Below are 25,694 nucleotides of genomic sequence, written 5' to 3' on the forward strand. Positions count from 1 at the left end.
TTTAGTAGTGCTTCTACTCAGCCAAACTCTGTCAAGTGCATATTTACAAGCCACCCCATGAGATCGTGTTGGTACATATTTGTAACGCACCAGGATGCATGCAAGTTTTACTTTGCATGAACACAGTTATACTCCTGAATAATACTCAATACCGTTGTTAAGTAATGCTTTGCCCGCCAACAATGGCACTTAGTTTTGTTTTTTGTCTCCAAATAACATGCTTTAGATAACCTGGCTAAACAGTTGGCTGATTTAAAACCTGTCTGATCCTCTGATTGGCCCACTGGACGTTGAAAAGAGAGACATCTGGAGACAGGAAGACAGTAAACTGTGATTATAGGTCATAATGTATTCAGAGGGTTGAAGTAAGGCCAGCAGCTAACTACTCTTCATGCTAAACCGGTTCCACATAGTACAACAGCCCAGTTCAACCGCTTTGGTTGCATGATCAAGCGTATCAGGTCAAACGGATCTCCAGCTGACCGTGAATGGCATGCTATCTGTGAAATGCAATTAAGCCATCTTGCTCAGATTTCTCCTCTCGTCTCCTCTTGGCAACAACATGGCTATTTTTTTTTTCTCTGCCACCACTTCCATCTCTCTCTCTCACACACACTCACTCCTTCTCTCCTTCTCCTTGTTGCCAGGCAACCATGCTCGTAAATGTGATCCCATTTGTCTGTGATTGGTTGAAGTGATGGCAGATCCATCTCAGAGTCAAAGTGAGAACAAGGGGAGATACGCATGCATCAAACGCAGAAGGTATAAACTTAGACATAACAGCTTTCTGGAGCATAAACCTTATGCGTGCTCCTATAGTGCATTACCCACTGCCCATTGTTCCCATTGCATGTAATTTCCTCAGGCTGAACCATTCATGTGTGTTGGTCGTAACTGCTTGGCATGCTCCGTGCAGTGCCTACATGCTTACACACACATGCCTGTGAGCTAAGATGCAAGCATGTCAGAATTGCAGTTGTAGCGGTAGATGTACATGCGTTTGTGTATGTGTGTGTGTGGGAGTGGGAGTGTTTGTGTGTGCAAGTAGTGGTATTAACTTACAGGTGGTCATGGCAGGGGGTTCTTTGCTGTAAGCTGAATAAGGGAAAGCATTCTTGCTGAGTTGCGTGTGTGCATGTTTATGTGTGTGTTTGGTTTCTACCATGTGTGTATGTGACTGTATTAATTTAATGGCCTCACATGTCGTGTTACCTCTCTTCCTCCCACCCATGGAGTCATCAGTGCGGTCATTAAGGAGTGCTCCGCCAGGCAGCCAGCTAGTTAATGAGGGAGTGTTGAACACTTTTTTATTACACTGAATGAACACACACATACACATTCAAAAGACAAATTTTGAAGCAAAGGCAAACAAGCAACAAGCTTCCGTTACTATGTTTACTACCATATTGTTTTTTATCCACTCGTTTATTATTTGTTTCATCTCTACTGTTTTTTACTTACCCCCTGTGCAGCAATATGTCACAGCACCTTCACTGCCTCTCTTGTTCTCACACACACAAACACACCCACCATCACTCTTGAGGTACAGTACTTAGCTCAGAAGCTAACTTGGAGGAGTAGCTAATTTGAAAACAATGCAAATGAAATATTGATTAATAATTACGTGTGTTGTATATCAACATACTGAGTTTGTTGTAATAGCTGAACACCACATGTTGCAAGTGAGATCTTGTTCAGACCTCGTATTAACATCCACCCTGAGCGACCTGATGACAAATGGACAGATCTAAGTTCAAGTCTGAATGCACCCGAATGGTACCAAGGAGGTATCTGAGATCGGATCACTAAGACCACATTCAGAGGTGATCTGGGCCACATATGGTCACATTCTTATGGCCGTTTAGCAGTTGTGAATGTGTGCTGGACCACATTAAAGCCCTGCTTACTCAAATGATGTCCTCTGCAAGACAAGGAGCCACAGACACAGGCTGAAGACTACACACTGTCTGATTTCCATCTAGTTCACTGTAATGCAAACTACGTGTCTGGGCCGTCTTACCTGCTACAGTGAGCAGCAGATGTTGCTGATGTCTCCCTTAAAGTATGCAGTTTAGAGAATTGTTGAGTGAAGAAACACTTTGCAAAACGGCTGCGGCATATTCTAAATTGTTTGGGTTCTATTGTAAAATCATCATTAAATGCAGCATATTAAGATCCTTAAGGTGTCAGATTGTTTAAGTCTCTGCACCCGCCTGTCTGCTCAGCGTCTCAAGTGTGTCTCACCCGTCAACATTTAACAGCTGCTGAAACACACAGTTTCAACTGATATCACCATTTTCACCAAAATTACACCAAAAAGATATCAATTTATTGACGGTAAACATTATTGCATTTAAAGTTGTTGCATTAAAAACTTTACAAACATTGCGAAATGCTGTCTATGACAAATAATCTTAATTATTCGAGCCTTCTGGTAAATTTAGCAGATGTATGCATAAAGTTATTTTTTTATTTTGCATAAAAAAACATTGTGTCCAAGAAATTCATCTATCCCTCCACTTTCTATGTCCACTTTATTCATGCAGGGTCACAGGGGCTGGGCCATATCCCAGCTGACTACGGGTGAGAGGCGGGGTACACCGTGGACTGATCAACAGTCAGTCCCAGGGCTGACATTCAAAGACAGTAAACCACACACTTACACCTAGCACATGTTTTTGGACTGTGGGAGAAAGCTGAAGTACCCAGAGAAAACCCAAGCAGGCACAAGATGTCCTAGAAATGTACATGTTTATTTGCATATAGAATGGGGAAGTGAGATCTGATCACAGTAAGTCACTCGAGACACATTACACTGCAGGAACTGATGTGTGAACTGATGGACTGATAGAACATTCCACACCATCAGCCAGGATATATGTTAATATCAAGTCTGAACAGGCTCCAAGAGAGAAAGTGAAAACAAATTAGCCTAGCATGTGAACATTTAACTAAACTTACTAACTGGTGGAATAAAAAGTTCAAATTGCTAAGGTATTGGACAAATGGTTAAAAAAAATAGCTAAGACTTACAATGCGATACATGGTTGAAACAGCTGAAAGTAATGCACCCAGTAAATATTCGAAGCATCTGGCTCATGCTACAGGTAGTACAGAATGCAAACAAAATTCTTTATAATTTTGACAATTACATTATATGAAGACTATTTTGCAACACTATGCACTTGAAATAGCTAAGTTGTTGGTGGTATTGCTGAAAGGTTACTTGAGTTGAACCCACAGGGGTTTGGAGGTACATCTGGAAGAAAGTTTGGAAGCCATTGGCTTAGCTCATGCTCATATTAATTGCCTGCCTTTGAAGACTTCCTGACAATTCCACACAACAGCCCTCTGTCCATTTTCTGTCCTTATTGCTTGATACACTCAATGCTTTCTCAAGCAAGGACCTCTCTGTCTTTTCATACAGGCATCACTCCATCCCACAACAATCCTTATCTGTTGCTTTGCGTAATTTCACTACCATTTAAACACATTAACTATCATTTCTCCACACAGTGCCACTGTGCCTCAATTCTGAGGTTCTCTGTTTACAGCATATCAATGTGCTCTTCTTCTTTGTGTAAAGTTTGAAATGTGCTGTGTGTAGTAGGTTTAAACACAAATAAACCATTCTTAAATTAAAATACCACAGTTGGAATTATTGTACAGTCGGGATCATTGGCAGTCACTGTGTAACAGCAGTTATTTGTGGTAGTGTTTCTCCAAATCAAGACCAGATTTTCCATAAACTTCATTGCATCCTGTCCCCCAGCTCCTTTGTTTGGATTCACTGAAGAAGAAAAACATGTCGGAAATGAGTATTCCAGTCTTCTCTCTCCCTTCCATAGTCTGAAGTTAAACCATAAGCTTGTTTCTTTTTCTTGTTTAGTAGAACAACAATCACTCTATTTGTATTTCTACTCTATTGGCACATTATTTTCACTGATATCGCAAGGTGTAAGTGAAAATCAAGTCAGTGTGGCATCATCAGCCAGAAAACTAAACTATGGCATAACGTGGCTGCATAGCTCCTTTGTGCACAAATATTTTTAAAAAAAAAAATAAAGCAATAGTAATTAGAGTGGTGGTCATGCCCTAGTAAGAGGTATTTGACAATGTATAGAACCTTTCAGCTGGAGACCTGACAGAGAAAGATGAGAAGCCTCTAACATGTCATTACACATTTTTATAAGGGGAATTGCACATCCATGTTTAGAATGAAACCAAACAGCAGTACCTCATTCATTTTGTTACTACTTTAGAAGGGGCTTTTGAGTTCTATGTACATGCAGGAAAGCATGCATGCATTCGTGTTTGTGTATGTATGCATGCACCAGTAAGAAACCTTGTATTCAGATGCAGGCAGGCAGCCTAGTAATAAAACCATCAGACCTTCTGTACCATCAGATCATCATTCTCAACACCTCTCTCTCTCTCTCTCTCTCTCTCTCTCCCCCTCTCACACACACACACACACACACACACACACATACAGTGCTTTACTGCTCTTCCTTGTGCCAAGTGTGCATAGTGAGAGTCCTGGGATTGACCCATCTTTTACTGCTGCTACTGCAGTGTGAGCAGAGACAAAAAGAGAGAGGGAGAGGGAGTAAGCTGAATATGGAGATCATCATCATCATCATCGTCATCATCATCACAGCACAGACAACAACATTACCATAATCAGGGGAATGTAAAGAGAGAAGTTGATGAGTGAACACTAAAAGCTGAAAACTGTTACGTTATATACACTATATAGACAAAAGTACAGTTCATTCATGCAGTAGAGAATTTGTGAGGTCAGACTGATGTTGGATCAAAAGGCCTGACTCACAATCTCTGTACCAGTTCATCCCAAAGGTGTTGGATGGAGTTGAGGTCAGGATTCTGTGTGGGCCAGTCAGGTTCTTCCACACCAAATTCATCCAGCCATGTCTTTATGGGCTTTGCTTTGTGCACTGGGACACAGTCGTGCTGGAATAGAAAAGGTCCTTCCTCAAACTGTTTCCACAAAGTTGGAAGCATAGCATTGTCCAGAATGTCTTGGTATGCTGAAGCATTAAGCTTTCCCTTCACTGGAAGTATGAAGCCGAGCCCAACCCCTGAAAAACAATCCCTGTCCAAATACTTATGTCTATATAGTGTAGCAATTTTCTTCAGCATTAAATAACAAAACCAGAAGTCAGACAGGAGTCAATCAGAAGCACTGGTAAGAAAAAAAAAGCCTGTTTTGAAAAAATTATTATCAGTAAGCGTTTTCTCAATCTTTTTCTCAAGACATTAATTTCCCAAAACAGGACTTAAAAAATGAGGACACAACTAAGACGTCTGAGCACTGGCTGTCCACAACGCTAACATCAATTTGGAAATTATTATTATTCGAAATATGTTTTGCAAATATCTTACTTATCTGAGCTTTATTTATTATGTTCTTGCCTGATTATCAGTTAAGTTATTTCAAACCAGAGACATCTGGTATACAAAGTTGTTGTTATCAGCCACATCACATTTGTATCACAAAATCATGTTACCTTAGTTTGTTCTTTACCTTTAATGACAAAAAAACTAATGCCCAGTAGAATCATATTACTGTGATTCTTTCTCACTTTCAGCTGACTGGATTTTATAAATAAAACACATTTCTCTTTTAGATCTTTGTCAGTAACTAAGAACATCATGATCAAAGAAGAAAGGTACAGCTAACATTCATACACACACAATGAGCAGAGGACAGGAACTGTTAAACAGTGCCAAATGGACAGTGGACAGGTTATTAAACACAGGAAACATACCACACAGAGAAACTGATTTACGTCACGTTTAGGGAAATTCCATAAACTTAAATTAATTTCCTCAAGTTAAACCCAAACCTAACCACAACTTCCCTAGCCTTGACCCTAACACTAACCCTTCACCACTGTCCCAATAATCAACTTTTTTGAATTGGGGTCAGGCCTTTTGTCCCCAGATGCACCAGCTGTCCTCAATTAACATTTATAGACTCTGAAATATGTCCTGAAACTAGTCTGAGTCAGACACACAAAAACACAGATTTCACCCTGGGGAAAGTGAATGTTTGGGCTCTAAGAGAGGAGTCGAGAACACATCTGAAAGTGCACTCAAATTCACCTCTCACCAGGGAATTCACTAACACTTGCACATTTCCTCCTGCTGGAACTCACCCACTTGCTTAATCTCTCTCTCTCTCTCTCTCTCTCACACACACACACACACACATACACACACACACACGCACACACACACACACACATTCACAAAAACAAGAAAAACAGTTTCTCTCACTCTCTGTGCTGCCTTCTTTAACTTTATCAGCTTGAGAAGAAAACACAACCTATCTAGTGCCTAAACATTAGGGACCAAGCAGAAAAGAAGTCCTGGCCGTGATCCAGTAGAACAAACCAGTAGTTCCACCGTTGTGTGACTATTTCCCACAGGCCACCTTACACAGCAGGTCATGCAGTGTATAGCCTTGTTCAGAATTTTCCATTTATTTGGTTATTCATTGAACCATTGTAGTACAACGCATTATTGTTGAGTCCAGGATTTTCTGCCCCTTATTACCAACATTTTCATATCTCCTCAGAGCATTGTAAGTGTTCATATTTCCTACTTAGTGTTTAATGTATACTTTCATTCTTCTGGTCCATGTCCTCATCTAACCCCTGAGAAAATGGTTAAAAAGTAGAGTGAAACACTTAGCGCATATGCTAATACCACTATGCTAACATGCTCACAATAACAATATTAGCATGCTGGTGTTTAGCAGGTATTTTTCAGATAACCTTTACCATGTTCATTAGTTTAGTGGGTTAAAATGCTAACATGCTAATTAGCACTACATAGAGCTGATGCTGATGGAGATGTGCTCGGTTTGTATAGAGTGAATTGAGAAAATAAATCAGATAGAAAGTACAGAGATCACAGACGTTATTAAAATTCATCCTGAGTAATATTATTGGGTGCAACAAACTTTTTTACAATAGATCAAAATCTGTCAATATATTTTCTTCGTAATCACAGATGTTAGCTCCAAAGGGAGTTAATAATCTTGGCATATTCAAATTGATCCAGTATCAGTGTCATGAGTGGTTATGTAGTATGTATGGACTGAAGAAATTCAGTCACCCTGACTTCTTTAAGTATTCCAAATATAATATGTAGGGAGCCAATGCTTTCATTTTTACCCAGCTGATGGAAACTTTGGTTGACACACTGAATGAATAGAACGTCAATGCAGATGGGAGTGCCAGTACAAGAGCAGAGCAAAGTACCCTTTGGGTTTGATTCATACACACACACACACACACACACACCCTGTAATAAGTGGCACATTGAAGTAGCGAGTGGCAGGAAGACAGAGAGCATCATTATTGGTGCCATCTTCTGCCTCCTTCCATTTAACAAATCTATTAGGGAACACCACACACTGAGAAAGACCAGCAATTGTACAGCAATATGACAAATGGCTTTCAATAGGAATGACTCATCAGTACGGAAAGTACAAAGGGCCTCTGATGCACAGCCTGCATTTTCGTGCCAACATCCTTTTTTATGTTATATTTTTACATCTTTGTGTGTGTGTGTGTGTGTGTGTGTGTGTGTGGCATGTGTAATGAGCTGACAGAGCTTGGTGATTTCCTGTCTGGCCTGTAAAAGCAGCATGAGCCTCTTCCTGTATCCTCCTCTGTAGGATCCCACCTAGGGTGGCACACACACACACACATACACACACAGACACACACATCACCATCGCATACACTGTCTGGCAGCTGCACCTAATAGGTCACAACAAGAGGAGATATTCCCTGTATTGCACGGTCAGTCGTCTGTCCTGTTTCCCTCTTTTCCCTCAGTTGCACCATAGTATTCAGATGTCCTTCAGTGGGCGGCGAGTGTTTGTCTGACCTTCTCAGCACTCGGCCTCCACACACTGAAACTAGCACTGAGCTTTGAGCCCACACATAAAATATCAAGAGAGTCAGGCCAAAAATACAAAACACAATTCATTGACCATTATAAAGTTCAGTGAGTTTCTGGTGAGTGCAGCACAGGAAAACAAACAAAAAAACACCACACTGAGCTTTGCATCAAAACACCAAAAAACAATTCAAACAATCCAGGATGCACGTGTAGTGAGGGGGCAGGTTAGAAAACATGGTACCAAAATGACAGCTTAATAATCTGCCTTTTCAGTATTCAGAAGTGAGCCGATTTACTAGTTAGGGTGCTTTGTAAAGTGTAAATAAAGACACAATGCAATCATCTGAAAAAATGTGTGTTTACGATGATTTTACTGTGTTGCCAAGTCCATCCATATCTTTGCTTGTGAACGACTTAGCCTCTCGAGGATGCCCCTTTCATACCCAGTAATCATCCTGTCACCTGTTATCAATTAACCTTTTTACCAAAAAAGAGCTGTTTATTGCTGTACATAATTTTCCTAGGCTTTTGTTGCCTGTGTCCGAACTAGTTTGAAACATATTAAGAATTAACATTTAAATTTGAAAAAAAAAAAAAAATCCAATGAACCTAACGATTTAAACACTATTTAAATATTTTGTCTTTGCATTCAAATGAGTATGTGTCACGAAGCAAATCACTTACTGTTTCATTTATCTAATTGAATTGTTTTATTTGTCTGAGATATGACAGATGGCTTCCTCTCAAAGACACTTGTATCAACCCTAAAACTCACTACACAAATCCAATCTTCTTATTGCACTGGGAGGTTTATCAAAAAATATCCTGCTACAAAAATAACCTCTCTGACCTCTCTATAAATGGTGCAGTGTAATCGCTTTGAAGTTTGGGACAAAGTGTACCTTTAGGCTGCTGGAAACACTTTCATCAGTCAAACTAGGCTGGGTGATGTTATCACAGTAACATAATAAGATTCCTAATCATGCTTGTGGGTGCTTCAGAAGAGCAGGACACAGCACTGGACTGGAAAAGGGACAAATACCAACATACACAGAATTTAGTTTTCTGAGCTGGGAATTCCACACACACACACGCACACACACAGCTGTTATCCTACCTCTGGTGTTGGTAGCCATATCTGCCACCTTCTGAAAGGCATCCAAAAAGGCCACAGCAGCCAGAACGGTGGTTCTAGATGAGCAGGAAACATTTAGCAGTATATATAAAATGGTATCATGGTTAAGTTTCATTTAATGAGCACCTGCTTCAGACTGATTTGCATAGTCACTGCTCAGGGTTTTGCACTGGTAATGTAGCCATGACCTTGCTGATTTGGTAGCAGATTTAATCTATGAGTGTGTTGAATCAGCTGATTCAAAAAACAAACAAACAAAAAAAAAAACAGTAACACTGACATAATTACCTTTTCAATTAAGCTTTTTTTATATATATAATTTGAAGGAATGTCTAATGCGAAACAGATGTTTGAAACTTGAGTCTAAAAATGCTATATGTATGTATATTTTTCATCCAAAGTAGCACCACTTAGATAGACCTTGAATGTATTTATTTTGTAGCATTGTCAAAGAAACTTACCGGAGCTGGGAATGCAGCTTAGTGGCTTTGGCGCTGAAGTCCTCCCACACAGGATAGGAGCACTGATAACACAGAGACAACAACATACATCAGTATCGACAGATATTTTATATTGATAAACAACGTGTTAACATTGTGCCCTCACTCCTCACTTCACAGCTGGGGACAGGAATGAGATAGAACTATTTCAAATGTGAATACAACTAATACTGGTTTGGATTTCTTTAAGCCAAAGATGGTTGCTCTACTCTGAGACGTCAGCCAGCTGATCAGCACTCTGTCTCCCTTAAGAATTTGGGTACCGTGTTTTAACTGGCTTTGTTTTATCCACCACATTCTCTCCCCTGTATAATCTCTCCTTCTGTCTCTTTCACTCGCACGCCCTTTTTAAAGAGAGTTGTTACACAGGCTTTCTCTCCCTGTCAGCTTTAAGGCAACAGCCCCCGATTCCATGTTCATACCTTTTAGAGAGTATGGATTAGCAGGAATAAAGGTGCAACATTTCCACTTTGAACACAGTTTTGAGGTGCTTGTATTTGAGTATTAGTACAACTCCATTGCAACTATATTTCTGAGGCAAATTGGTCCTTTTTGAGTGAGAATGATTGCTGCAAACATTAGTCAAACACACAGGTGTTACCAGAGAAGCTCAGGTACCTTTTTGAACTTTAAATTCTGATTTCAAAAAGCATGAAAATGTAAATTAATGGTTTGTTTTTTCCCTTTGGTAAGTGATCATCGTATGAGATGGATAATGTCCTTGGACGTGTCCACTATCAGGTAACAATGGATGACGTGGAGGCCAGAAACATCCATCACGCAGGGGAGTGATGCATATTTAATCAGTAAGTAATTTCAGAAATATTCCAAGGAATACATTGTTAGTAAACATTAACTGAATTAACCCTACTGTCATTTTGTCTTTTTTTTTAAGACAAAGTCATTTCCACAAGAACACAGACACACACTCCTTTCTCACTCTTTGCTCCCTCAGTACCCTGAATCTTCCCTTCTTTTCACCCTCTCTCAACTGCTTTCTTCATCCCCAAAAAACTGCAGCCATCCCTCCTCTCTCCCTATGCAGCCATTTAATCCATCCACCAAAACACACTTCTCTCTCACACACACACACAGTCATGTTTCCATCACTTTTGGGGACATTACATAGACTTCCATTCATTTCCTGGAGGCTTAACCACCACCTAACCATAACAAAAAACATTACTTGCCTAATCCTAACCCTGACCTTAACCAAACCCTAAGCTCAGCCTAACCTTAAAGCAAGTCTTCACCCTAATATTTAATGATTTATGCCGTGGAGACTTGCATTTTGTCCCCATAAGTAAGACGGGTCCTCACAATGTAACGGTGTAAACAGATTTTTGTCCCAACTACAAGAATACACATCCACACTCACATACACGCACGCACACACACATACACACTTGACAAGCCACTGGCGTCGGGCAGCATCAAAGGGTTTGACTAGAGCAACCAGGATTGCTAACACAATTCAAAGCTAAATCTGTGTCTCTAAAGGATGCTGCACCCATGTTCTCCCACCCCCCTTTAGACTGTGTGACTGCTCTATCACACACACCCAGCCTTAGCACATATTACATTACACTTGATCCAGGTGAACCTATAACCCTCTTAAATGCTTTCAAATTGTGCGTATGGGGTTGGATGGTATGAAGTCCGAATATTCTTACAGGAACAGAAAGATAAAGAAAATCTGGGGGGGGGGGGGGACATTAGGAAGTGCAGAGAATAAATAAAAATTAAGACAGGAGGAAGGAAATGTGTGTGTGTGTGTATGTGTGTGTGTGGGGTGGGGGTGGGGCATCCTGTCAAGATGTCTGACTGGCACAGACAGTAAGGCCTGTATACTCTTTGATCTGGCCTGTTTGATGTGGCTTAATTTGGTCTGAAATCACAGTCCTATTTCCCCTTGGTACCAAAAGCCACCCCCTCCCCCAACCACCGTGGGTATACACACACACACACACACACACACATAAACCCTGCACCCTCCCAGGCTGTTTGAAGTGCGGTATGGAGTTTAAGTAGTGTGGATGGGAGATAACGCGAAACGATGCCCTCCCATTTGCACACACACACACACACACACACACTCATAAATTTACACATGAGCAGTATCTCATTAGCATATTTCAGGCATTTCAATCTAGTAAAAGAGCCTGGTGGCAAGTGACCAAGTGATGGCTGAGAGTGAATGTGTGTGTGATTGCTTCCTACTTTTTAACATTGCAGGTCTTCCACCACACACCCTGCAGTAATATGCTGCTGGGAAGTACCGAAAATAGCTGATGCATGAACTACTTGAAACAATTTTAAACTCTGAACAATCAAGTTAGCAACCACCCACTAAATTAACTTCAATGTGACGGAGTAGAGGAGAAATACTGCAGTACTGTAAAAATGCACCACATTTACGGTGTTGAATGGGTAGACATTGTGGTGTGTACTGTGCTCTAATACTTCACTTAAATATGTAATTTCTCCTGTGCATGTTAACCGTACTTATTGATAAAGATCCCACACAAAGTTGTCCCCGTTAAAAGTGAATTAATAAAGTTATGTGGTGGTAGAGTCGAGTTCTGTTTTTCAAGAAAGGAAACCTCATTCATATGAAACTTACTAAAAATCTAGCAGTACAGCGTGACCTCATTCTCATTTCATTTGATCAAGATAAAAAAGGGAAATTAAACCAATGTACTTGGCCACCATTAACAAAGACTATTTCCAATGGGCCTTGAGGTGTATTTAGACAGTATTTTTGCCTTCACCATTTGTGCATTCTGTGTTTATTCATTCTGTGCCAATTTATATACCATCTGTACAGATACTAGTTCTATGGTCAAAAAAGACAAACAGGATTTACATATTTTTTCAAATGGAAAGTGAGCAATACCAAAGATAAGATGCTATGATGCTGTGTTGTTGCCACACTGTCAATGGAAGCTCCAGTTTTAAAAGTGGAGAAAAACTTAAAGTCAATTGACAGTGTTAAATTCTGTTAGAAAGTGCTTTAGTAGAGCATAGACAGTAAACCCCAGGGAACCTCTGACTGTCTCAGAACAATAGGTCAAGGAAACTGTCACTGAGAGACTGCATAGACACAGTGCAATGAAGACTAGCCTGGAAGTGGCATCAGGACTTTGGCTCTCTGTATACGTGTACTTTAAGAGATCGAAACAAGGAAATGGTAAATGTTGGCATTTTACGACTTTTTGTAAGCCCTGCAATCTTTAAAATTAGTACAAATATAAATTTTAAGCACTGGGTACTTTTCTTCATTTCATTTGACAAAACTTTAAAAATCTGTGTGATGAAATGGGAAACCTGAATTATGTTACTAAGACAGAGGCTGTCTGCCTGAGGTCAAAGGTCAGCAGTGAGAATTCTTCTAAAATCAGTTCAGCATCAAAGGAGCTTACAAAGCTCTCACCCTGCAAGCTCCATTCTCCATAAATGTATCAGTGTCAAGCACGGAGCTCAAAGACCACGAGCATAACCACACAGTGTGGAACTTGGAATATCACAGCGGCCAAGGGGCAAATGCATGTGTGTAAGAGACACAGAGCGGGAGACAGCGAGTGTGTGAAAAAGCTTTCAGACTGTATACTGTTACATCACCACTTCCTGTGTCGCTGAAAAACTCAGCAGGACATGCATGATTACCTCTTATGCGCACACATAACACACATGGATACAAGCACACGCACACACAAATACTGCTTGTTTCACCTCTGTGTAAATGTATCATAATTGTCCTCTTTCTTACCTCATTGTTTTTCCATATCTTTTAAAAGACTGAGTCTGAGCAGTCAGCGTATCAAAGTGTGCGCACGATTATGCAATCCCAATACTTTGTCTCCCAGTTATGGTACAACATGAAGGAAATTCCCACGTTTCTTTCTTCCTTTATACCCTTCCTTCCTTCCTTCATTTCATCCTCTTTCCTTCCATGCGACGAGCTTAATGCTGCTGCCGCTTGCCATTCATTTTCAGTGAAGAATGGCAAACAGTTAACAAGTCAGTCGGTAACAGGCAGCTCAGACTACAGACATATGAGAACAACAACATAACAATCAATCACACCTGAAATCTGTGTTGTGTTTTTTTGACATAAACAAATTAAAATAGCATCCTGTGCCTTCACTATCATCCATAGTGGAAAACTGCACTTGGAAGTATTGTTTTTGGTCTGGCACTTCAGTCCTAAGCCGAGAAACTGTTTGAGACTCATCCTCCCTCTGTTCTTCCTTCCTTCCTTCCAGTGACAGTCCCTGATTTTCACAGAACTTTGTTGACTGATAGATTTGCTGTAAGTCAACTCTTGAACCGACATTTATTTGATCATCATGGAAAAACTGGAATTTATCTCCTCCTAGCGAAGGAAGGAAAGGAAGGAGACTGGTTAGGAGGATGGGTCACTCGCTGCTGAATGTATGGGGCAAAAACACATAACACACACACACACATGCACAAAGAAAATCACATACCACCTACAAATGAATGAGGTGAAAGCAATTTGTTTTAGCCTATGCTTGTGTTTTGCATTTGCTACAAGCCATTTTCTGTTTGCAATATAACCAGGGCTTTACAAACAACCATCACTTACTGATACTGAAAAGAATCTGTCAGAATTTACATGTATGTGATTTCTAAGCAGATTTATGTTACCTGCCAGTGTGTATTTTTGATTTGACTGAGAAAAAGGAGGCGAAGGCAATTTCTGATGCAAAATCTATCAATCGGGTTCAAAAGTTCTCTTTTTTGTGTGTATAAATAAAAACTATATGAACTGTACTTTCCCTGTTCTACATCCATCAGGGACCCTTCCATCTACCTCTGCTTCACCAACAGTGATCCCTCATCCCTGATACAAAGCAATATATTGACCATTTTTCTTTCCCTTTTCCCCTCACACTGTTTCTGCCAGTAATGCTCCGTTTTATCTGGTCCTGACTCTGGACTCTAGGGTGCTGTTAACAGTGTTCTGGCCTAGTTCTCAGAGCCCTGCCAGTCCACCCAGTCTGTCCAGCACTCCATTGAGAGCTCCACTCCGCCACTCACTACAGTGGATGAGAAGCTTACTGTCTCCTCTCATTCTTTTGTTCCCTTTGTTCCCCCCACAGCAAGACAGAAAAACAGAGGAAATCCAGCAAGAGAGACAGAGTGAGAGAGGGTGGAGGCAGGCAGAGAGGGATGTAAGGATTAGCCAGATTTTTTATTGTATAATCGAGCCAATTCACACATTAAAAGAGAAATGCAAGACCCAAACAAAAGGGACTAATTTCACAGTGCTTCACAGGCATACTCGACCAGCTGGAGTTTTCAAAAAGAGGATCAAACTCAGTTTTATCAAGGTTGGGAATGGGTGTATAACACACAAAGAGGAATGCTATGTATTATCTGTCTGCACTTGTTCCTGAATGAATGGTGCTGTTTTTTGTCAACTGCATCAATACAGCAATTCAGGTAGAGCTTACTGACCTGCCTTAAAACATAGACAGGGATGGAATTCTGATATGGGATGGCTAAATGAAGCTGGGCCTGTAAACTACATTTTGCTGACACTAAATCTGATCTTTTCCAGCTTCATACGGTGCTCATTTGCTGTTAATCTCAAAGACACCATTCCTTTTAGTTTTGAAGCCCAGTTGATTTCTTGACCCCAAAAACATCTTTGATTTGGGATGTGGTGTCACAGTTATGTTATCAGTAAAGTGTCATCATTTGTTCCCTCAATCTTGGGTCTCTCTGTCAACAAAATTTATTAAAATACATCTGTGTTTGTTAGGATATTCTGCTGACATATGAGACCGCCCCAACTACAAAATCAGTTGCTCTGTAATCAAACATTAAAAAAAAAAAATAAAATCAAAAATCACATAATTATGTTTTCTGTAGGGGCAGTAGGAGTTTTAAAGTAGGGGTTCCCCAACGTTTTTCTGTGGAGGCTAAAATGAATGCCTCCCATCATATCAGAAGCAGTTATTACTCTTTTATGAAATATAAGATTAGGCTAATTAAGTTTCAAGTAAAACAAGCAGTGCAGTCATTTGATAGGAATTTTTGGCTTTCCCTTCAGAATTTAGAGCAAAGGGCGAAAGTAGCATAAAATAAAGCAATATTTCAGTCTTTCAATCGCTGGTTTCACACATTTTTTCTCTCATCTTAGCAAAATAGCATGATAGCATGATTTAGGTGCTGACTTACTAAGTGGCAAAAAATAATTAAATAAGTAAAGCTCATATGAATCATTTATCATTTTGTGGTTTTAGTTGGAGAACTTGCCAAATGAACTAATGTCGGAGAAATTGTAACATGCGTGTGTTTGGTATCAGCTTAAGTGTACGTGTATTGTGCTTAATAGATAAATTTAAAAAAAGCAGTTTGAGGATAAATGGAGTCATAACTTCCTCAACCGTGCTGAGTAAAACACTTCTTCCGGCACATCAGCTTGAACTTGTTTGAAAAGGAAAAGGATCAGCATACAGATGAGGAGGCAGAGGCTGCCTCGCTGTATAATTGATGAAGTACAGCAGCTAATTCCAATCTAAACACAGTGATGAGGGGGAAGAGGAAACCATCTGTGTGCTGTTGTGTTTCTGCGCTGTACGGCCAGAGATCAGAAACACCCTATAAGTGAAACATCTGCCCAATAGGATGCCTGCACCATCATTTGGGTAAAACAATAATCATGAGTGTCATGTCATATGTCAGACCAGGATAGGCATGAGTGTACACACACACAAACAAAAAAAATCAGCTGTTACATCTCACGCTACTGTATCAGAGCAGAGACAAGGAGGAAAGGATAGGATCATTAGCTGTTTTGTATATGTATGTGTGTTCTGAGGAATTTTTGTGTGTGTGTCGTTGTACTTTTGAGTATTTAAAGAAATCAGTAAAAAAAAGTACTTCTTATCTCACGTATTTTGCTGTATTTCAAGTTGTGTCTGTTATAGCGTGAGAACAAAAGTCACATGGGCCAGTCCTGATAAACTGTGTGAGAATGGAACAAAAGAAAGGAGCTAAGTCAGCAGCTGCAACAGAGGTGGAGCTGCTGATGAGTCTGCAGCTGGAGGAGGAGGAGGTGGAGGACAGAGCGTGACGTCCGGAGAGGTGACGCTCTGCACTCAGCTGACACTGAACAGAAGCTGAAAAGATACATGTTGAATGAGGATGTTCACAAGCCAAGCGAGGCAGTCGAACCCAGGCTGTGTGTAGCTGTTAAAGTTTGCATCTCCCCCCGAGGACCAATCACTCTGCATGTTACATGGACCACATGAAATGCAGCCAAGGTGCCGCGTGTGCATGTCTGGTTAAATGTTAACATGCTTAGTGTAGGTCCTCCAGGTGAGAATTCTGATTTCACTTTGTAACTTTTATCTTCAGTGAGGAGTGTGAGGCCTTTCTTCTGTTTCTGACAGTAATCCCTGACATGTTGTGACTGCAGAGCCTCATTCAGCTCAGTGTTTGAACAAACAGAGGCTAAGTGGACTTTTTATGTAATGCATTGAGGATAAAGGAGCAGAGAGGTTAAATCCAGAAAGGCTCTGAGGGAAAATGAAAATGTAACAATATAGCTAAAAACATAACATGACATATGTTGATGTGAAAGTATGTAACAAAAGGAACACACAAAAATGACTCCATAATCTTTGGCCCGTCCAAACTGAACTGTCATGATGACTGCAGCTTAGAAAAGTAGTTTAGGGAAAAAAGTACTCCACTGATTTAGCATAGCACTTCCATTTGATTGGACACAAATCGAACTGAAACTAAAATTACTACCTCTTGGCTCGATGCATCGGCACACCATTCAAGTTGCAGATATTAGTCATATATTACTCATATATTAGTTACCCTTATATTGACACATCTGATTCCAGAGAATAATTTATATTGATAAGCATGCTTTCTTCATTGAGAGATTATTTTCACAGAGGAGTACAGAGGATTGATGCAGGGGTTGCTAAACCGACCAGCTGAAGCTCAAGATCAGCCAATGAGCAGCATAGAAAATCTCTACATTTGCAGTTTCAAGGCAGACATGAAAAATTAGTGTCACCAATTCAGTACCTGACCAAGTGTACAAATTACCCCACTGTGGGACAAATAAAGGATAAAGGATGTGAAATATCACAATCTGCCTATTTCTCAGGTATGGTGTTGAATAATGGCCAGAAAATGTCATGATGTCACAGTGAAGTTGACCTTTGACCCTCTGCGTTTAAAATGTCATCACATTTTATCCTATTACACATCTGTGTAAGATTTTGTCATAATTAGTGCATGAATTCATGTGTTTGTAAGGTCACAATCACCTTTGACCTCTGAGTATTGTAATCTAATCAAGAGATGATCAAGGTCACATACACTGGGTACATATCGTCGCTGTCCGATGAAAAAAACGTATCTCCATTTTTTTAAGTTTTTGACAATTTACATTGTAGATCATGTCCACATTCCTCCCTAGCAACTGATGTGTTGGGTATTTATACGACCATCAGTCAAACTGATGTGTGCACGTCAATATCAGATTACTATTTACCCATGATTTATCTTGATTTCAATATAAAGTGCGAACCAAAAGCTTTTGTTAGCATAAGGTGTTAAGTGGAGATGTAGAATAGCCTGCAATCAAGTTTGGTGGGACATAAAAATGAGACTGGAGGATCGTAAATAACCGCACATCATTGGAGCGCATAGTGAATAAAATGCTCCTGGAAAAAACGAATTTTGGAGACACGTTTTGTTCACGGGCAGCGACGATATACTGCTTCGCAAATTTCAAACTCCATGCCTCCAGTTTGTAACACAGACTTTTGTTAACTTTTTCTCACCTGTTAACTCTTTCGCAGACTGCATTACCATTTTCACTGCCTGAATAGTGCAAACCGTGAAAACTAATTTATAGTTCTCAGGTCAAAGCAGTACTTCATACATAAATACAAATATCAAGGCAAGAATAACAAAATGTAGAAAGAACAGCACAGAACAGAAGACACACTAAGACTGACATGGGGCTAACTACAGCCATTTCATTGGCTGGTACATTCACACCTGCCATAAATCATAAAGGCTCTTAAAGACATAAAAATGTTACTTTGCTGTTTTTCTCCTCCCCGTTGCTGGGTTGAAAGTCACTATTATCTGCACTGTAACAATCGTGTGAGAAAGCTGTTGATCCACGTTGAAGGTTCATCTATCAGCTCACAATGTAAATGACAGCAACTGTTACAGTGACCCTGAGCACTCGAAGGTATTCAGAGATATGCAGGAGAGGAACTTGACTTTGATGGCTAATCTTGACGAAACTCTTACAGATGAGACTGGCTGTATCTCATGTAAAATCTAAACACAAACATTTGGTTTAAAGTTAAAAACATATGTGGAAATACACCTCATAAAAGTGGTTGCAACAACTTGTGGTTTTCATAATCGTGCTGTTGACCTCCAGAATTAGCCTGTGTTGTGGACAGGAATATTACAGTTTCATAACAGGAAGAATTCAAATCAAGGGAAAGAAACAGTAAAGCTACATTTAAGAATATTTCTATATTACCAATGGGTCAAAGGACTATGTGCAATGTGGGAGTGGATGAGCTAATGATTTCAGATATTGTGGCGTCCACAATCTAATTTTCAGGTAAATCATAGAGACCATGGCATTAAGGGTTCTCTTATTTCTGTTTCCAATCTAATCCACATAATAACTAGCAGATCCATGCTATGTGAACATACCAACAGAGTGATGTGGCCACTTAGACTGCTATTCTGATTGGACAAATTACTTCATGTGGCTCCACTACTTCATCTTTAATGCAATATTGTGTTTTCATAGTGGAACTGGAGAAATTCAAATGCTATTTCAAGTCTAAAGATACCAATTCATGTGGAACACGACTGTGACTAAAATAGACTGTGACATCATTTTTGTGGCCAAATCATCCAACCCAAATGCAGCTGCTAGTGGAGTCAAACCCACAGAAAACTGTTTAACAAATTGGGTTCTCTGTCTGGTGGGTAAACTGGGTAAAAACAGCACACCTTTTTTGAGTGTGAATATTTTTTTTTTTTTATGTTGAGTTTTCCTCAGCCAATGTGCAATGCACTGAAAGATGTTCTAATGTGAAGCTATTTAAAACACATGACATGACAGGAAGCCAGTCAGGGCTGCGTAGCACTACAGTATGCCGTGAGATGCAGAGGCTGTCAGCGATGATGGAGAGGAGGGGTGGAGTTTCTTTATGGCTGTCTGCAGATGCTGAATTCTAATTTGGCTTCTCTTTCTCCACAGTTGTACCTTTCTAGTCAGCTCTGAAGCTCCTGGTATGGAAGATGAAAATTAGCATTTCTTTTCATACAAAAATAAATTAGCTCCTGCTCAGTCTGTAGTCTGATACCGTAACCATGCAAGCCCCTCCCCTTGCACGAGAGCACACAGAGTTAAATCCAAAAGAAACATATCTTTCTAAAAAATAAAATGTGATCTAGAGTATGAAGAGAACCTTCTGTTTATTCTGTCACAAGAGAATATTGATTTTCCACATTCATTGTTATTCTCTGTCTCTGGCCTGTTCATAATGATCAGTGTGTTTTACAGTGAACAGCTGAGTGTGATGAGAAGGCTTTGACAGGTCTGACAAAGGGTTCAGTGAGAGAGGCTGTCTTGGCTGGCTCCCAGCAGCCTCCACGCCTCCCATGGCCAGTCCTCCCCATTCATCCCTACCGGCATTTCTAACGAGCCCCGGGGCCTTAACGACCTCAGAGATTTTAACGAGCTCTAACGAGGGAGCGCTCCTTTACTCGTCCTGTGATTCAGCTGCCACGTCGGCACCTTTCCAACTGAACTAAATGTTCTTACATAGTTATTTTTGTAATGAAAAAGTTTCAAGGTCAAAATAATCAGAATAATTTAAAAACAAAACCATGCATGTGAATGAGGGTAGTTTCTCTTAAGCTGCAAGACACACACAAAAAAACTGCCATCAACTCACTGCTTCTACTGCGACTTGAAAAATAGACCCAAAACCACAGCATTCTAGCAGGAGCACAGCCTGACAGTAATAAATCAATTTCACTGACTGTTGATGAACAGCTGGGGAAGACGTTCGCATAAAATTTTAATTTGGTTAAATATGATAATATCAAATTTAGCAGACCATTGCAAATGAAAACTATCACATAAAAAAATGATCCCATAAAGTGTTACACATACTAGCCTGGTTTATATAACGGAGCTCTGCAAGAGTAACATCACAAATTGCTCAAACAGGCAGTATTGAGACCATCCCAGCCACACCATTATTTTAAAGTGTCAAGGCAAGTTAGCTTGTATTCTTAAGGGTGCTGAAGTGTCTTTGCACAGTTAAGTGTTTACATTATGCCATTTTTATATTAAACCATGTTCTATAGCTTAACTTATGAACCCGCTGTTTTCGTCATTCAGTCATTATCAGTCATTCAGTCATTATCAATGTACAAAATGGCAGCAAATTACATATCATGATAAATATTGATATTGATATAGAATATTCATTCTTATTTTTATTGTTTTATTATTTTTGCCATACCATCCAGGCCCATTGATTGCTATACACAGATACACAGTACACTCAGAACTTGTGCCTGTTAGCAAGTGATTTAAGCTAGGTTTTAGCGAGCATACAGTAGGAAAAGCTCAAACAAAAAGAATGTTGGACTGGCTGACTGTCATGGCTTACTGAGGCATTGAAGCTGAGCAGACCATCATTAATATCATTAGTCATACCTGTGCTTTTCCTACTGTGACAAGCCCAAATGTCTGCTACAAAAAAAAGACACTGGAAGCAGACTGGCACTCTCTCGTCATTTTCAGTGAATGTTTCACTTATTGCAATAAAATACTGATGTTGAGATTGAACTGAACTCAATAGCTGACTGATGGACATACAGGAGTCACGAGGATGTTTGATTGTTTTCCGCCTTCTTTCTACTGACACGCATCTTGGCCTCTGTTTCAAACAACAGCACTGTGGTGGGAAGTCCCCCAGACCACACAGACACAAACCCACCATAGACTGGACTAATGATATGCTTCCAGAGAATCTTCAGTTCTGCAGCATGGCCCAGAGTCATCGGGCCTAATTGTCACAGGCTTTTTAAAAGGCTGGATAACACTGGGCACCGTCTGTGGGAATACCGTCCAGTTTAATTCCAGTTCTCCTGGTTTGTGGATGTTGTTCTTGTTCTTGTTTACTACTTTAATGAGGAGGCAGGCAAGCCTTCCAGTTTCCATGGAACTCCACTGGAAAAGTACAAATTCAGTATTTTTAAAATTAATTGATAACAAGAGACTATCAGTGCATCACACAGTGAATACTGAGTCTCATTTTCAACAAGTTTTGTAAATTACATGTTGAAAATTACATGTTGTAAATATAAATTAACAATTTCTTTCAACAGTCTAACTGAAAATTCCACAGTGAACCAGGGTGAGTGTGCAATGGCTTAGTTTTGTTGATAGTGTGAAAAGCATTTGACAACTCACCAAACTGTGCTTAACAGGCTTGAAACCTCAATAATACATAATAAACAGGCACCATTAATTGCTTCATACCTATTATATGAGGTATGGTGGTAGTTTAACGTTTTGGAGGAATGAAATCAAGAAAGACCTTAAGACGGCCATGCGATGTAGAACTGAAATGACTGGTGACTGATCTGTTACTCGATCCACCTAATGAGCAATAATAACAATTCCTAAGTGATTTAATGTAATACTCTAAGCAAAAACCCCCAAAATTCTCAGTCTCTGGTTTCTCGAATATGAACAATTGCTGGATTTCTTAACCTTCAATAATAGTTTGGCCTTTACTTAAGGCTTTGAACAGTTCAAACAAAAAAGACACGATGTCACATTGGGCTTCAGGATGCTGTAGTTTGCGTTGTTCACTGACATTTTGTAAACTGAACTATCAGTCAATTTGCTGATAAAATAAACATTATGTTAAATGATATCATAAATAATCACTGGTTGCAGTCCTTATGCAATGACAATGCCAGCCAGACTGACAGTGTTTGAGAGGGTAAACACAAACAGGCAGAGACACACCTGATGGGCAGACTCTATTGTCATTGTCAGATTGACATAAATTTCATGCACTGCCCCTGTCTGTGAAGGTCCATATGGATCATCTATATGCACCACAAAATTCAAGACAGACCGTACGCCTGCACATGTCGACTGCACATGTGCAAACACATCTGCCTGTGCAGACATCTGAAGCAGTAAAAACCATATGCACATCTACTGTCCATATCCACGTCTATTTTTAAGTATATGCAGAAAGCTCAAAGAAACCTTAACTGTAACTGTGGAGCACCATGGTAGCTGAATGATTGAGGAGCAAGCGACACAGCTGCAGAGTCACCTGTTCAATTCCCACCAGCAACCTCTGCTACTGTCAAGCATGACTTATCACTGCAGTACAAGTCCGCTATCCAGTATAAACTCCTGTACAAAAGATTTGTGTACACGTGCATCTGCAGTAACGTAGTTTGTAAATTATAGCCTGACAGACAGCAGTGGGACTTTCTACAGCTGAAAAATCAACTTGTCGCTGATGTCTATGGAACAAACTATGTAATGGTGACAGTGTTTCTATGTTTCTGTACTGCAAATTCATTACATCTACATGTATATACATATATACAATATATGGATATCCAGGGATGTGTTTGTATGTATGCATTTTTACATGATTTTTTGATTTCTTTTTTTATTCCCTTTCTTTCTAATATAGTAAGTATTTTAAGTATTTTAAAGTTATTGTTGATTATTCTGATCAACAAAAAATGCAGCAAATCTTCACACTGGAGCAGAATGAAACAGCAAATGTTTGAGGATATTACTAAATGGGTATGATACCTGGGTATCATTTCTTTCAGTCTAGACAACAAAACATTTCAGCACTATTTGAAATAAATTTTAAAATCAAGTAAACTGTTTAAACACTTAGGTTTTTCCGCTTTTTTCTTTTTCTACTAAAACATCACCGAAGCTCCTCAGGAAAGTCTGTCTAATGTAAATGTTAAACATCAATATTTGCACACAAGACAAAAATAAGAAGGCCTAAGATAATAAGGAAAATTATCATCATCACTGTGAGATCAAATGCACCAGTGTTATTTTAGTCCACTTCTCTCAGTAGTTATTTTTGTTGCAAGAATGTATTAAAGGGCAACAAGAACATTGATGTTGCAGTTTTTAACACCTGAGACAAACCAGAGTATATTTTATGTCTGTCTATTAACTGTATCCCATTTCAAAGCGCCTACTGATATTTTATGAAGCAATTTTAGGACCAAGCACAAGCGCTAATAGTGCAGATAGAGGAACAGAATTACAAAAAGATGAAAAATAGACTAAAAAGCCTTTAAAAGCTTTCCTCTTCTGTTTCTCCAAGGAGCAGGAAATCATATGCTTCTTTATTTCACCCTACTGCGACTGTCAAGTGTTTCCCAGTAACTGCTGGCCCATGTAGCCAGCTGACCGTAAACATGACCCCTGCATCTCATCATACTTCTCTGTGACCTGTGACCTGTGTGTGTGTGTGTGTGTGTGTGTGTGTGTGTGTGTGTGTGCGTGCATGTGTATGTAATTCACTAGAAAATTACAAGACATAGCCTGCAGGGATAACCATTGACTGAGAATATATCATACCATCTCTCTGTCTTACCATAAGCTGCTTTGCAACTCCTGTTTGTCAGGTCTGTGCAACACAACAAGGTCAGCGTGTATATAGCATGCACATAAAGCAGACCCATGGGGGACAATTGTTTGACTTAGTTCCAGGATCTGCTGAGGAGAGAAAGAGGAAGGGTGGACCTGGTTAAAAGCAGGAGAAGGAAGAGGAAGATGCTGGTGAAAGGGGAAGAAAAAGTGCTTTCTAAACAGCATGGATTCAATCTGCTGACACTGGCACTGAGCAGCATCGAGCCTGGCTTTTCTCATGAGCGTACATGGCACCTGAACTACCAAGTACAGTATCCAGGTCCACTGGTAAAGATGAAACCTCATAACAAACTTTTGGATGACAGGGCAGCATACTGGCTACAAAATGTCTGTGGTATTACTGAAAAAGACCATCAACTTCTGAATGCAGGAGATTTAAAGAATCAATGATGTTAAGTTGTTGTGCCTTCTGTGTAAGAAGCACAGAGAGATGCACTCACAGTCTCTGCTGCAGTAGCAGCACTGAGGAGTGTTGGTGTTTACAATGCTAGGACAGGAGATTTGGACTGCTGGGAGGAGGACGTTTTAAGGTCCGGGGTGATAGGAACCCATCAGGGAGTGCTGGTGAGGACCGGCACCAGAATGGCTGGGAATGGAATGGGGCAAGTAGACAACAGAACCAGACTTAGCTACCCCACTGTGAAGACAGCCTGTCTGTGGAGAACAGGGTGGTGATCAGGTGATCAACAGGCTCTGATCACCCTGACTTAGGGGACAAGGAGAGGACCAAAAGGAAGGTCAAGCATCAGTCACCCAACCCAGAAGCTCTGAACTATATCAGTTTGGCGACTCCAGGACAGGCTGGGGCTATCTGGTTAGTATGGTAAGCTAAATAGGTAACTCTGCAACACAGTGCATAGACATCTTTGACATTACTGTTGATTCTTCAAATTCGGTTGATGAGTTTGGCTTGATTTTAGAATGTTTTTCACTAAAGTCACTAAGATTTGTCACTAAAAGTTTCCACTAAAACTTACATATTGTATCTTTAAGCATACATAGTGTATTTGAGCATGGCTCATGTGGCCTGAAACTGTTAGGGCAGAAAGTATGCATTGATATTTTAAAGATGTCCCCTCCGCAGTTAGTGTGAGATTCGATTGCCCAAGTCTGGCTTCTGCTGAATAACCAAAGACAGCCTGTTTCCGAGAAGCGGTGGAGAAAAGCTATTAATCCATTTGTTTCTTTAGATAAGTGGCTTCTTTTTCTTCTTTGTTGAGCTATAAACACGGATGAAAACCACATTGTTTCCTGTTGAGTCAAAGTGTGTTTGAGGGCTGATGACTCATTGATTTTCATCCCCCTGCTGATGTTCATTCCATGTCTGATTGGGCATTTA

The 25,694-nt window shown here is 40.0% G+C and overlaps 1 protein-coding gene across 5 annotated transcripts in view; it reads right to left on the reverse strand.

The window, feature by feature from the left end:
* The window catches only part of mtss1lb (MTSS I-BAR domain containing 2b), a 62,664-nt gene that overhangs the window by 33,581 nt on the left and 3,389 nt on the right, over positions 1 to 25,694 (reverse strand). For all 5 annotated transcript variants that reach the window (XM_046397436.1, XM_046397264.1, XM_046397351.1 and 2 more), the window contains exons 2-3: positions 9,538 to 9,599; positions 9,059 to 9,132 (exon numbers count right to left, since the gene is read on the reverse strand). In XM_046397436.1, the coding sequence (XP_046253392.1) occupies positions 9,059 to 9,132; positions 9,538 to 9,599 (136 nt within the window). The remainder of the gene's footprint in view (positions 1 to 9,058; positions 9,133 to 9,537; positions 9,600 to 25,694) is intronic.

Source organism: Scatophagus argus, chromosome 1 (assembly GCF_020382885.2).
Source record: "Scatophagus argus isolate fScaArg1 chromosome 1, fScaArg1.pri, whole genome shotgun sequence".
Taxonomy (NCBI): Eukaryota; Metazoa; Chordata; class Actinopteri; family Scatophagidae; genus Scatophagus; species Scatophagus argus.